Below are 14433 nucleotides of genomic sequence, written 5' to 3' on the forward strand. Positions count from 1 at the left end.
CGGTTCATGCGGTGTGTTACAGCGGAAGGCAAGCATTTCGAACATCTTTAAACCGTAGGTTTCCTGGCGATTGTCATAATTCTAAGTTGAGCAAGATTTCATATCACTCGAAAATATTGTGTAAGCAATGATATATTTCAGGCAAATTTCTAAAATGTTTGTATGTTTTGTTTGTATGTAGGCCATGGATTTACACTGTACTGGTTTTTTTGTTCTTTTATTCCCACTTCTTTCGAAGTAATGCCGGAATCGAAGCTGAGTGTAACTAAATATGAATTTGACTACGTTGACACAATTTCATGCTCTGTTATGAGGGCTGGTAGATGCGTTCTAACTTTACAAAGGTGACGGAGAATACGGGGCATTAACCTGCGTTTCCTAAGCACTGACAATGCAGGGTCGCAAATTTTCTTTACGCATCTGCAAGGTGCCCTTGAAACTGGTTAATAATGTGATGTATGGCAGTGGATGCTGGTCGCTTTATGTTGTGAGATGGCATTAATTTAAATCATTCTGCAAAGCGTCCATAATTTTATATAAAGAAGCAGAGCAGTATCGCTGCACCTGAGCGCATAAGAAGTCTTAAGCGGCATGGCGTCTTGTCACCCACTCTAGCAATTGCTCAAAGAAACAGGGCTCATCTCACGTCGCCCGCACAGTCATTCTTCCGTTTCGCTGGCCAAGAACGGAAACGCGGGCCGAGAACGAAAAGTAATCACCGTCGCCTATCACCCAACATTCTTGTCAGACGGAGCGCCATACGCAACAGCTTCGTCACATTAGGGAGGGGCCTCACGTGCGTAATTAGACGGCGTGGGCTGGAATTGGAGACGTGCACATCTCAGCACACAGGCGCGTTAGTAAAATTGTACAAAGTGGAACAGTCATCAAATCGCGCCGTCTCTGAGTTTTCAATATAAAAATACAGGCTAATTGCAGTAAATAAAGTGTAATTATCGAATTAAATACTGACATTACGACGACAATTATCCTCACAATTGCGACCGCCTGGTCGCATAACCTATAGGTAGACAAATGGCTCCTCTGTCTACTCCTCTTCGCACTTTTTTTAAAATTCGGAAAGTCCAATTTTGAACACCCTGTATATATAATATATATTATGTTCAGGAAACAAACCAATTCAGAGCATCAGAGCACAATCCAAGCAAGAAAAAAAACATGACGAAACTCTCCTCTAGATTTAGGACATCGGAGACGTTGCTAGTCAGAAACATCAAACTTAGTATACCTAACAGTTTCGTTTAGTATGCTAAATTGCCAGATTGGGCAACTCAAAGCACAGTGCATTTCGACTGGGCGTTCATATACGTTTCCGGCGAGCATTGAAAGGCGTCTGCAAATGCCTCGAACAGCCGGAGGACAGGCGAGCACGGGTCATCCTCGTCGCGGTAGAGATCGGTAGCACTACAGCGCATTAAGCACCAGGCGATGAAGAAGGTCTGCAGCGCCGTGTAGTCGACGAGACCCGAAATGCGCAGGTCATCATCGCCGGATTTGGCGAACGCATCCATTATCTCTGACAAGGACGCCAGCTCCACAATCGCGTTGCTGGGCAATTTGGCGTGCTTCTCGAACGCCTGCTTGACGCACTGGCGTGACAGGCTCAGTTCGAACTGCGCGGAGGACTGTTGCTCAATATGGTTGAGTGCCAGCTGTGCCGTAGCCAAACCAATTTGGTCTCCGAGGGCACCGTACTTGACCGCGGGCGTCAACTTGACGTCGTACATGGGAAACAGGAGCGCAAACGGTGACAAGATGAAATCCTTAATGTTCTGGTCGAGACGGAATAGGCTACGACCTGAAAGCACGGCCTCTCCAAGAACTCCTAGACTGGCGTTGACGGCTCGAAGTGTCTGGGACATAATCCTCCAGTTGATCACGAACGAGTGCGACATATCGGGCAAGTCCGACGCAGCGTGCTCAAGGTCGTAATGCCGACGGTATTCCAGGACAAAGAATACCCGGTCCAATGTGCCCCAGTTGGCAACCAAGGAAGTGGACTCTGTGAAGGCCGACTGACTTAAGCGACGCGCGAAGGACTTCCTCACTGCCAGCACCAGATCCCTCACATCCTGCCGCACCTCGGTGGTAAAAACTTGGGCGTTGAACTCCGCGAAAATCGCGTCTCCGAAAATATGGTAGGAAAGAAACAGGCAGTTCTGTCCGAGCATTAAGTCTTCGGTGTCAAGACCGTAGTGGTTTCTGAGCAGCTCTCGGTTAGCGAACGGAGCGGTGAAACGCACGGCGCACCAGGAAAGGTAGAGGTGCATCCTGCTGTCCCCATGTTGTGACCAAAGCTCGAAGAGCGTGACGAGGAAAGCTTTGCTGGACGTGTAATACTTGACGCTGCTTCTTATTCTCATCCGCTTAGCGAGACGCTCCGTCCAGTTCGAGCTGTCTCTATACAGTTGGTCAGTGTCTAGCTCTTCGAATGATGCGCTCTCGTGGTGTCTCGGCATCACGCTTTCTAGCTTCGTCGCCATAAGTCCTTCTACTTCCTCGACTTGACTGTATGCTTGTTCTTCCGGAACGCCTTGACCGTAGTGCCTGAAGACCACGTCGAAATAGTGCCTTCTTTCTTCCCTCGTGCTCAATCGGGCACGCAGATTTACCAGCTCTCTGAATGACATGGCGGGCTCGATGCTGACCTTGAAGACGTGCTTATCTTCTTTTACGCGAATCTGTAATATGGAGGGCCAGTTGAGCTCCAAGTCGAGATACAGCATGGTGTCGAGCACGTCGGGGTTGGATGGTGCGAGGGGCCACGTGACTCCGGCTTCTTCGAGGAAATCTCTTACCGTGATCATCTCGTCTCGCTCGCCTCGACTCACGGCGCTGCAGCTACTGAAGAACGCGCGGACTTGCTCGCGCACACTCTGATACCGCGGGAGATAATGCGCGGAAGTCAGGCTTTTGAAGAGTGTCTCCAGCGCTGTCGCGTAGAGCATGTGGCGGGTGGACGCCTTGGTGCTGCTGCGCTTCTTCCACTGGCCACACACGAAGTGGCCGAAGTTTTCGCACGGAGGTACTGACTCGTTCAGGGATCTCCGCGCCAACTCTGCGAAGTCTCGGCAGGCGATTGTGGCGCAAACACCGTTCTTGGTCCGTACCACTCTGGTCGCGACCAACGCGACAGCGGAGACGAGAATGGCGATGACCACCACGGTTAGGAGCAGTCGCAGTGGAAGCGGGTTGTTGGTCTGCTGCCTTGATTCGATGATCGGCGGGTACGGTAAGGACGATGAGGGCTCCTGGAAAGTCTGCATGCAGATATGAGAGAGTACATAGTTAAGCTGTTGGGGTGCTTACGTGAGCCATCTACACCATGGCGCATTACTGCAGCATTGGATGCTTCAAAATTCATGTCTGGTGACTTTTTTAGCGTGTTACTGAACATAATAATCTTACATCCAGTATAAGAATGTTCCAACCTAGTGCCGCATATCAGTAACGCCATAGACTGCATCATCGCTGTTATGTTACTGTTTTCTATGAACTTCGAAAGTAGGTAGACCAACCGAGCACTATCCTTACATAGTGGTATCGCGGACGATAAGCGTGTCATGCATTGAACCGTTTTCCGGATACCGCGGCTAACCATGACAGTACTTGAGCATTGGAGGGATGCATAAGTTGTTAGCTTTACCTCTGTTTTAAAAACGACGGATGACCTTTCGTGGGAGCCGATTTTCCTGCGCCCGACTGAGGACATCACTGACCCGGAAGAGGGAAGAACGGAGGAGTTGATCGTAATATTAATCCTTTGATGAACGACACAAGCTGCGCCAAGGAATGAAGCTTCTTCTTTTGAAAGCAGGTGCCCGCGCGGAAGTGCATGCCTGTGAGAGGGTAGCATAGTGATGCTGATGATCTCAGCCCTCGGCACATACCCACAAAAAGGGGGGGGGGGGTGCTGGCCATGAAGTGAGCGGTAGAACAACGAGAATTAAGGGGGGCAGGATAGTAGTCGTTGTATTAATGATAATATTAAGAGGAAGCTTTAGCTTGGGTGCTCCTATCTAAAAACATGTAAAAGGAGAATTCGTCTTTCTCGGCAACCACTGCACCAAATTTGGCGAGGTTTGTTGGATTTAAAAGAAAAACGTAAAACGTAGTGAGTGTTGGTTTCGAATTTTTGATTTAGGCCGTCAATTTTTTATTAAAAATATGCAAAATTAAAACATTTTCAGAAAACGAAACTATCAAGTTTACAACCCTGTAGCTCAGCAATGAAAAATGATACCACAATTCTGTAAATTGCATCTAATAGTACACGTAAAGCGGACAAAATTGATAAGTTACACATGAATCTCAAAAATTTAATAATACGGAAATACAGTTTTTGCAGCCTCCTTGTAGACAAAGCAACAAATTCACGTAAGATTTAAAATGACAATCAACTTTGTATGCTTTCGATGATCTAACGGATGCCGTTTGCAGAACCGCGATATCTGTTCTTTATGCAGAGCTACTAATTTGTGAACTTCGTGCATTAATTTTTTTCAATCTTTCAACTTTTTGAAACTCTTGTAACAAAATTCAGGCCCTAAATCAAAATTCTGCTTCCAGCACTCACTATAATTTAACTTCCTCTCTCAAATAGAACAACTTTTATTAAAATAGGTCCAGGGGTTATCTTAGAAAAACGTTTTTGCATTTGACACGTAGTTGAATAGGCCGCGTCGGATTTGGCGAACGCATCCAATAGCACTGACAAGAACAAGGACAATAGCTCTGGCATTAGCCCGAGCTAAAGCTTCCTCTCAAAGCTAAAAATTATCGTGATATTCTTATTTGCAATGATATTTTTCCCCTTCAACGCGCATCAAGTGAAAAAATGAAAGACAAGCGTTTAAATATGAAAGCATATAACCAAAAAAAACATATTAAAGAAGTTGGAAGCGCATTTAAACAAATATAACTCTCGGGCTTAGATTCCCACAATTTGTGGAGTATGGTGACGCGACAACAATGTTTAGCGAAATATAAGCAATTGCTTCTTGAGGATATCTGCTGCTCACATTTCCTACGAGTGATGCCTTCGAGCTTCAATACAGGCTTCAATGAGACTTAGAGTATATGTGTTAGCGTATGTGCTAGCATTTGATTCAGTAGAGGTACCAGCAGAAAGGGAGGAATTGCGCAGTCGAGGAGTACAGGCGACGTACGTGAATATATTGGGAAATATCTACAAAGATTTCATAGCTGCCTTGCTTCTCCACAAGAAAAATTTGGAGGACGCTTAAGCTTCGTATTTAAGAGGAACGCCGATAACATTCAAAGAGCCCTGACTGCTTTGCACGCTTCCCGGCAACTGCAGCGTATGAAACCGCAATGTTTACCGGGAAACGCTGGCGGCGAGCACGAAGGCGAGCTTTCTGGTAGAAACGCGGCCTCTTGCGTGGGCAAATCTGCTGGTATTGTTTCGCACTTTTAATCTTTCAGTCTGAGAATATCTGACATAAGAGGTATGCGATGTCGTGTATATATTTTTTTTCATGGAATTTCTTTGTGGGCTGTCATTCTCAATATTCTGAGGAATAACTTTGTAAAGAAGGAAAGACAAGGTGTGAGCAACTTGGGTGATAGAAGAGTGATTGGGCATGCTTGGTGCGGATTAACTTTTCGTGGAAGAACGGTCGACACTGGACGCGCGACGCCAACGCCAGATTTTCTGCGACACGGGGCCCTTAGCGCTGTTACGTTAAAAGAAGAAAACTATCTATCAAGAACGGGGTCAGGCAAGGAGCTGGAATTTCTCCAGTGCTATTCACTGCATGCTTAGAATAATTATTCAAGCTACTAAACAGGGAATGCTTAGGAGTGAGGATCAAAGGCGAATGCCTCAACAATTAACCTTCGGTTTGCAGATGACACTGTCCCGTTCAACAACACTGGAGATGACCTGCAACAAATGATTGATGAACTTAACCGAGAAAGTGTAAGAGTAGGGTTGAAGCTTAATATGCAGAAGACAAAGGCAAGTTCCAGTAGCCTCGCAAGGGAACAAGAATTCATGATCGCCTGTCAGCCTCTAGGGTGTGTGCGAAGGACGTTTATTTAGGTTAATTACTCACAGGGACCCTGATAACGAGAAGGAAATCTACAGAAGAATAAAATGAGTTGGAGTGCACACGGCTAGCACTACCAAATCCTGACTGGAAGCTTACCAATGTTGTTGAAAAGATAAGAGTACAGTCCCCCCATTGCATTCTGCCGGTGCTAACACTAAGGCAAAGAATTTGAAATTTACGAAGAAGCTCCAGAACAAGTAAAGGACCGCGCGAAGAGCGATGGAAGGAAAGAAATTTAAGTGTGAAGTTAGGAGACAGGAAGTGAGCAAACAGGGATAGCCGATATTTTAGATGACGTTAAGATAAAGAAGTGGAGAAGGGCAGCCCACGTATTGCGCAAGGCACATTACCGATGGACCATTAGAGTTACAGAATGGGTGCCAAGGGAAGGTAAACGCTGTCGAAGAAGGCAGAAGATTAGATGGGGAGATGAAACTGGGAAATATGCAGGCGCAAGGTTTGAATCAGCTAGCACAAGGCAGGGATAATTGGAAATCACTGGGAGAGGCCTTCGTCCTGCAGTGGACATAAGGCTAGTGCCGGCGATCATGATGCTGATGTGTTAGTGCGTGTGCTTTGTTTGGTTTTGATCTCGCTCCCTTTCTTCAATGCATAACCATCTAACCTCACTTGGAAGAGCACGCCAGGCCTGCCGCTAGGCTAACCTCTCCAGTTATCCTTAAACTTTTTTCTCTTCGATCATTCTGCTTAAGGTGGCTTGTGCACCACGTCCGCCAGATCCAGAGGGCGATGGCACTCGTCGCCAATCCGCTACCGTTGAGCACCACGTCCGCAAGCGTGGACGACTCGGACTAGAGTCGTCATGCAATAAAGTGTTCGCCCTTCCTTCTTTTGGCTTCGTTTGCTTATCTCGCGTTTTTCCGCTCGGGCATGTGCCTAACCTGCTGCCTGATACACTTTTGCCTTACTTTCATATTCTTAAAATAAAGGAGCTTATTTAACGTCGGGCAAGTGTACGAATAGCACGATCATATCGATATCTGTATCTTATTCAGGGGGCAACGTACTGCTTGCCTACGCGATTCTGCTCGGGGGATTGGTACGTGATGAAAATCTCACATGGTGCGTATGGTTAGCTGACGCGTTGGCTGTCACTATAGTAGAAAGAGTAGCTTGTGTCAAAACAACGACCTTAAAATGGCTTCTAGAAAGAAGGGACAATGCGAATAAGGGAGACAGGGCACATGCGCTGGATACCAGCTGGCCGAATTCGCTACTATTACTAATAACTTTGTAGCATCGCAGTAGTGAGTTGCTTTGTACTGCAGTGATCAAGCAGAGAAGCGTTGCTCCTTATGGCGAGAGACGATCGCTGGGTGGTGCAGCGCCACTGAACAACACATTTGAAGCTGAGTGATGGTCGTCAAAGTTGACCTAGCGCTGACCTGAGCCGAGTCTAACCGGCAGGTGAACGCTTGAATGCCTGCAAATTCGTGCTTCTGATTTGAGTGACTGGCTCAAAATTTTTTTCACCAGTGTCAAACGAACGAGCACCGTCGTTAGTTTCCGTGGAAGCGGCCTCTCCGTCTCTCGTAGATGAGTTGTAGCTGATATCGGCAGCCTTCCGACCGTCTACTCGCCTTTCCGGAGTGATTGAATCACCATTCACATAGTAGGGGCGTCTGTCTTTCCATGCGACTATGACAACGTCTTCTGAGCCAATGCATTGCTCTTATATGATACCACTGAACTGGCTACAGGTGTTCCTATGAACGCGATGAATATTTATCATGGAGGTGTCTCGGTTCCTCACCTGCCTCAGCGACTCCGAGGCAGCAAATGGCCCTGAGATTGTATGTGTTGGCAATGAGGGGTGCGCTACAAAATGTGCAAACGGCAAGTCTGTGCCTTGTGTAGGCCCAACTATTTCGTTGGCCTGGAACGTCTAGCTAGCGTTGCATTTTTATGTAGTGATGTGAGTATGTTTGTGTATTATGCAAAATCTACCACAAATAAACATGTGTTTGAACTTATTTTAATGCTCAGCGTCTACTATGTTTGAGTGACAAGTATCATGATGGACGTATAGTGAAATGAGAGGTCGTGGTCGTGGTGTATGGATAGCTATACGAGTGAATGCGCAAAGGAATGGTTGTTGAATGTTGAAAATGACGAATGTTGTCGAAGCCCCCGAATAAGGGTCAGTCTTGCCCATAGCTTTAATAACAAGTACACGGAAAGTGCGGAACGAAGCAATGTAGAAAGACGGAATATAAGAATGTCATAATGAAAAAAAAAACAACTGTGAATGTGACTGTGAATGAAAACGCTGCACAATCTTGTACAACGCTGAGAGGACAACACATTCATGAAAGACAAACAAAAATGACACCTGGAACAAAATAGTGTCGTCAAAGCCTTAATTGTGCTAACACTGTGTCTCTCATGCCGAATATCTCATGGGTCTTTCAAGTTTAAGTTTCAAGGTTCAGTCTCTGACTTTGGGACCCTTGTCTGTATACCATTTTTTGTAACAAATTGTTATGAACGAATAATAAACTGAAACTGAAACTAATGAAAGAACGCAAATGGATGAACTAAGCCTCAACACATTTTAACGGGCCCGTCTTCTGACAGCGACAAATGAATAGAGAGCAGCTGTGGAACACAACTTTCTTTAACAGACCTGAGCGTGCGGAATATAACCTCAATCATTCAATCTATCGACCCCCACTTTTCAGCCCTGCTATGGAAAAATGTCTACTACGGGTACAAACACCACCAACAGTTTTGTATATACGGCGTCCGTACCAGTTTATTATAAATAAAACGTTTCCAGCAACGACGTGACATACTTGCGTACGCTGTGAAAAGGGGGTTCTTGCACGCGTGAAGTTAAACAGAGCCGCAGTACATTATTTGCGACCAATAGAGAGCTTGTTTACCTTCCGGGGAGGTCACGTTGAAGCTAGAGTCTTTTGTCTTGTGCAAATTAAGCCATTTGTTCTCTACACTTGTAGGCTTAAAAAAAAAGGACTTGTTGCTTCGCATTCCCTAATTGTGCGAAATAATTTCGCAGATGATCATTAGCTGACATGTACAGGGCTTTCGGCGGCTTTGTCACATCTGAGCAGCAGTTGATATGACAAAAAATACGTTTTCCGACTATCGCCGTTTCTTATCCGTGGCAGGGGCCGTCAGCAACACATGGTCTGTGCGCAATGTCGGAAAACATGTTAGCAAGTGTGACAGAGTCCTCAGGAAGAAAAGAAGGGATCGCTGGGGAACTACATAATACCACTGGTAATTGGGCTGTGTTTCCTACCCCAAAGCAGCACTCGTGTTACGAGATTCGCTGTGGAGTGCTCCGCGCTAACTTTGACCACCTGGGGTGCTTTGGCATGCACAGAGGAGCTCGGGGATAATTTTTCATTCTGCTTCATCGTAAATTGGCCACCACGGCGAAAAAGTGAGCACGCGAACTCACGCTACGCAATACGATCTCGTGAAAAACGCAATAGCCACAGAAGCCAGGAGGTGAATTATTTTGCCTTGCATTTTATTTAATCTCGTGCACGTGTACTAATTTGCACGCCCGTTTTCGTCACATCGATACAACCGAAGACGTACTGCAGACGTCGAAACAAACCGTTCAGTCGTCCCCTTGAATCACGTCTGAGTTACTTTGAATTGAGGGCAAATATTCTTTGTAATTTTTTATGCGAAGGAAGTGCCGCACAGCATGAAAACAAAATTAAATAAAACATGTAGCTGAGCACTGAGCAGGAACTGGAGTATTTTCTCTGGTAACCTCTTACCTGAGGCTCAGTGTTGGTTGCCTTTCGAGTACTTTGTTTTAGAGCGCAGCTCTTTGGCGTCCGTTCCTGGGTTTCGCGTCGTCGTCGGCGTTGTCGTCGGCCTCGTAACCTGCTCCGCCCCCCTTTCATCCCCCCAGCGCTAGCAGCGACCGACTGATACCGCTGGATGCCGCTGACGCCGCTAGAGAGTCAAGATAACGTGACTGCATAGAACACCGTCGCCGCCATGCAGAAAGAGGAGGAAAGGGTCCCCCCCCACTGTTCTTGTGTGGCGGATAGGGTGCTCTTCAGTTGCCGACGCGCCGGTTATTTCACGTAGGCCCCGGCACGTCGACGAATACGTGACCACCTTCCCACGGCTAGACCTGGTTCTTAGCGCTGCGGAAGCGAGAGTATCATATTGTTTGTGTCGGCATCGGCGGCGTTGTCCCTGAAACCAACTCCGCAGCTGGGGTTGACTCACTATCGGCGTCAGCGGCATCAGTCAGTCGCTGCTATCTCTTCCCTCCTCCCTTTATCGTGTTGTCCGCTTGCTGCGCGCGCTTCTGCCCCCATCGTTTGCCGCTGGGTGTACACGCCGCCCCCCTCCCCCCTCTTCCTGCGAGTCTCCGGTTGTCAAAGCGCCGGCTCGAACTTAATTCCTTTCTTCGCTCCTCCTCCAATGCAACCCCTGTGCGGTGGCAATCAGAGAGCCAGATCGGTGGCGGCGGATCTGTATATGTGCACCGCCCGAGCCGAAATTGCCGCTGCCGTTCGCCCTGTGCGGTGGCAATCAGAGAGCCAGATCGGTGGCGGCGGATCTGTATATGTGCACCGCCCGAGCCGAAATTGCCGCTGCCGTTCGCCACTGCGAAATTATCTGCCAGTTCTTTCTGAGCCATGAGCGAGACGACCGATGGAAGTCCTCCGTCTGCTGCTGCTGCTGCTGCTAAACGAGCTGCCAGAGCAGAGGCCCAGCGCCGTCGCCGTCAGAATCCAGAGGTGCGTGCCGCCGAAGCAGAAGCTTACCTAGTGGAGTCTTTGTTAAAGGAATACGTGTGAAAAATAAAAAAAAAATTCTGTGATAGCGCATACATGTGTTGCTCGATTTCTTTGCCTCAATCTATCGAAAAGGTGAAACAGCTTATTTGCTGCGCTCAAATTTCGCATTAGGAAGTAACGTAATCGTCGGTAATTTTTTTTGTACTCGCTTTACTTTTGCATGTGCTATCTCGTTCAAACAGTTCACTTTATTGCAACAGCCAATCAGTCTTCCAAGGATTGACTGACGGGATAGTTGGTTCATTATCACACACAAAAAAAAAAACAGCGCTTCGAGGTGGGACACAAGGGAAGAACCGCACGCGCACAGCACTGTCAATGAGTGTTAATGAGCACTATTATTATGGCGAATTGCGTCGTATTGTATAAGAACTGAATTGCATAATAAGTACAGATGGTAGTGCTTGTACCGTTCCCCTAATACACGCGCATGAAGGCAGTGCAGTAGGTAAGCACATAGTTTACAAAAACTTCACACAAAATGCGGACGGATGAAGTCAACTAGATTTGGAGCCGCCTTCTTAGGAACTGACTGCCTGCGGGTGCAAACAGCCAAGAGGAGGTTGGAGGGGGTAATCCGTTTAATAAGTTACTTCGACTTGCTGGAATGTATCCTTTATTTATTATGTTATTTGACACGTAAAAACAATCACAGAGAAGTAGAAGAGAGCTAGCAGGCAACTGGCCACCAGGAGGGGCACAACGCCTGCCGGCATCCTTATGCTATATCGATCCATGCAGTTTGCGAGTTCTTTGTCGCTAACATATTAGGACTCCACAGTAGTCTTATCTTGTTTTTGTTTCCCAGTAAAATTGGGCAGCCCACTCCGAGGGATCGGCCAGGAATTGGGCGGTGAAAAAACTGTTGTCAATTCTTTTAAATAAATTAAGGTGAAATGAGATAAGTATCTAATAAATGGGATTTAAAGTGTCTCCTGTTACAGACATGAATAATCAGTTATCTAAGCATTACATAAAGAAAGAATTATGTGAGCACAGCAATATTAAGAAGCATTCTAGCATGCAATTCTTTTTGTCTCACGCAGAAAGATGCACACCGCTTCAGAAACGTTCCTGTTGCTGTACACAAGACGGTAGCTCCAAAGGACAGAATTGCAGGAAGGATCAAATTCAAGCCAAGCTTCTGGAAGGGTTCTTCTAAAGATCCTTTCCGTAGAATAAAGAAACGGCGGCATGTCAAAAAGAAGTGTTGCGGAGATTCACTCTCATCTTCATGGGGCCATGCGTTTCTTTCTTTCTTTACTTTATTTAAAAGTTCCTGCGAGCATGGATGGCGAGTAAAGGTATTTGAAACATAAGGGGTTAAAACACTTTATGGCCTGTCTACTCTGTGCTCTATGCAATAAGAGCTGGAGCATTAATTATTAGTTTTTTCGTGTTTTTTTATTTCCTTATCCCCTGTACATTGCCATACAACGTGTCAATAATGATTAAAAAAGCAAGTGGGAAAAGCTGGCCCCGCGGAAGTGGATGTCCAGCGAAGCTGTTGCAAAACCCTACAACTGCTGAGGAGCGTATGGAAGGCTTGCCTTTTATTGAAACTTGCGCTGTTCTGTACGTTGTACGCGCGTTTCGGATGATTGTATGCACTGTTCGATTCACTTTGCTGAGTTCTTGTAGGCTCTGCATTACGAAGGTGATGAGCCATTGCATTGTTGCTTGCTTAGAGGGGTATGAACTGCTGCTGCTGATGATTATTTTATTGCGATATCAATTATATGGACACTCTAAGCGTCAGCCCGTCGGCGTGAGCTTCGGCGTTGCCGTCGCTGTGAGATTCCATGTAAAGTCCAAGGGCGATAACACCGTCGCCGCACACCCTACGCTGTATGTTCGAGTGAAGGCGGGCGAGGGGAGCCAACAATCGCGACTCAATCTCGTCCGCGCGAAAGAGACGAACGCGTGGAGGGAGCGCGCCGTCTTCCGACGCACCCAACGTTGTGAGGTTGTGAGGTAGCGGGGGGAGGTGAGAGGGAGGGTGCGGCGTTCTACTCCGGCTGCAACTGCGCATGTAGCGGATGCGCGTGGTCGCGCGGCCGTGTCTTGAGAAGGGGCAGAGTCTAGGTGCGTCGGCGGTTCGTAGCTGTGTGCATGCTGTGCGTTCTCGGCGCTGACTTTGCGTTGAAGCGATAGACAGCCCGAATGTGCTGCTGCCGTGCTTCCTCACGCCAGCGTTTTGACTGCGAGTTTCCGCGGTCATCGATTCAGATGTGCTCATGTTTGCTTGTGCGTGCGTGACACCGCGCTTGTCAATTTAGCTAGTGTGCCTATGTTTCAGAGTTTATACGGCCGATAAAAATACCATCCTTCGTGTACCTGTCCACTAATTTTCTATCGCAATGGATGCTTCGCCTTTCGGGCGAAACTGAGACTGTTCACGGACGGACACGAAATAATGCCTACCACCGATACGTTAACAGCTTCGCTGTAAAGCGATGCTTCGGGCTAAAATAATATACTTAACGATTGTTGCAGCGCATTGACAGTGTGGACAAGCAAGTGTACGCGTTCAAGCGCTTGTGTGCGTTCATTTGCTTTTCCTCGCTGTCAGTGCGCTCCAACAATCCTAACAAGTTATGTCTTACCAACAAGGCCGAACGTCAACACTTATGACGCTAAAACAATGTTCGCCACGCGAAGTGAAGCACACAAAGAACGAAACACAATTGTATTACAGTCGATTTTTTTCCCTGCTGCCGCGCTTGCACGCGGTGTCGCACGCTTCGATCGTATCGAAGTTGTTGCCGGGGCCGAGGCACAGCCGGCGCTGCAGGCGCTCGGCGCTGGCCTCGACGCACTCGAAGTGGTCGCCGCCTTTGCGCGCCGCGAAGAACGGGAAGCGCATTTTCGTGGGCGTGCAGCGTGCGGACCTGGTGGCGCTGCACAGCGTCGGGTTCGCCGGCGTCTGGGTGCCGTTCGCGGCCGGCTGGCAGGCCTCGATGCAAGCGGCCTTGCTCGTGAGCTCGCGGCCCCGCGAGACCATGCAGTTGCCGCGGTTGTAGTTCCACCCGACACAGCTGTCGCCGTCCCAGAACCACTGCCCATGCTTCATGTCGCGCCTGCGTGACCCCGAAGACGCAGTTCTTACAAGTACACCGAAGGCAATAACATTATGCAACTGTCACAAGCACGATTTAGATTCCAATTAAGGTCGACATGAACTGAACCTTTCGAGCGTGCTTGAAGAAGCACGATTGGCTAGGGTGGATCGGCCAAGCACACTTAGACTGACCACATCACGTGCTATGCGGTTAAGGCAGACGGAGCGATGCTAAAGCAGCGCTGAATCTGCAACGTTACCTATCTCAGGCATCATCGAAAGTGCAAGCCTCATAGAACGCTCTTGAATCCTCCTCGGGTGGACAAGCTGACTTTGCGCGTAATAAACGTAATAAAAATATTGATCAGCTTTGCCCATATGCGTGAGCCAGATATTCTTCCGTTTGCTTACCTCGTCAATAATTTCACTTGTCCTTTATTCGTCGTCAATAAGCAAG

At 47.6% G+C, this 14433-nt stretch overlaps 1 protein-coding gene across 1 annotated transcript; it reads right to left on the reverse strand.

Annotated features, from left to right (window-relative positions):
• Positions 1-1292: 1292 nt before the first annotated feature.
• On the reverse strand, positions 1293-13988 carry LOC142570287 (neprilysin-1-like). The gene is made up of 4 exons (XM_075678681.1): positions 13657-13988; positions 7870-7934; positions 6099-6124; positions 1293-3281 (listed from the first exon to the last, which is right to left on the reverse strand). The coding sequence occupies exons 1-4, from the start codon at positions 13986-13988 to the stop codon at positions 1293-1295; spliced, it is 2412 nt and encodes an 803-aa protein (XP_075534796.1).
• Between the last annotated feature and the right edge of the window lie 445 nt (positions 13989-14433).

This window comes from Dermacentor variabilis, chromosome 2, assembly GCF_050947875.1.
Source record: "Dermacentor variabilis isolate Ectoservices chromosome 2, ASM5094787v1, whole genome shotgun sequence".
Taxonomy (NCBI): Eukaryota; Metazoa; Arthropoda; class Arachnida; order Ixodida; family Ixodidae; genus Dermacentor; species Dermacentor variabilis.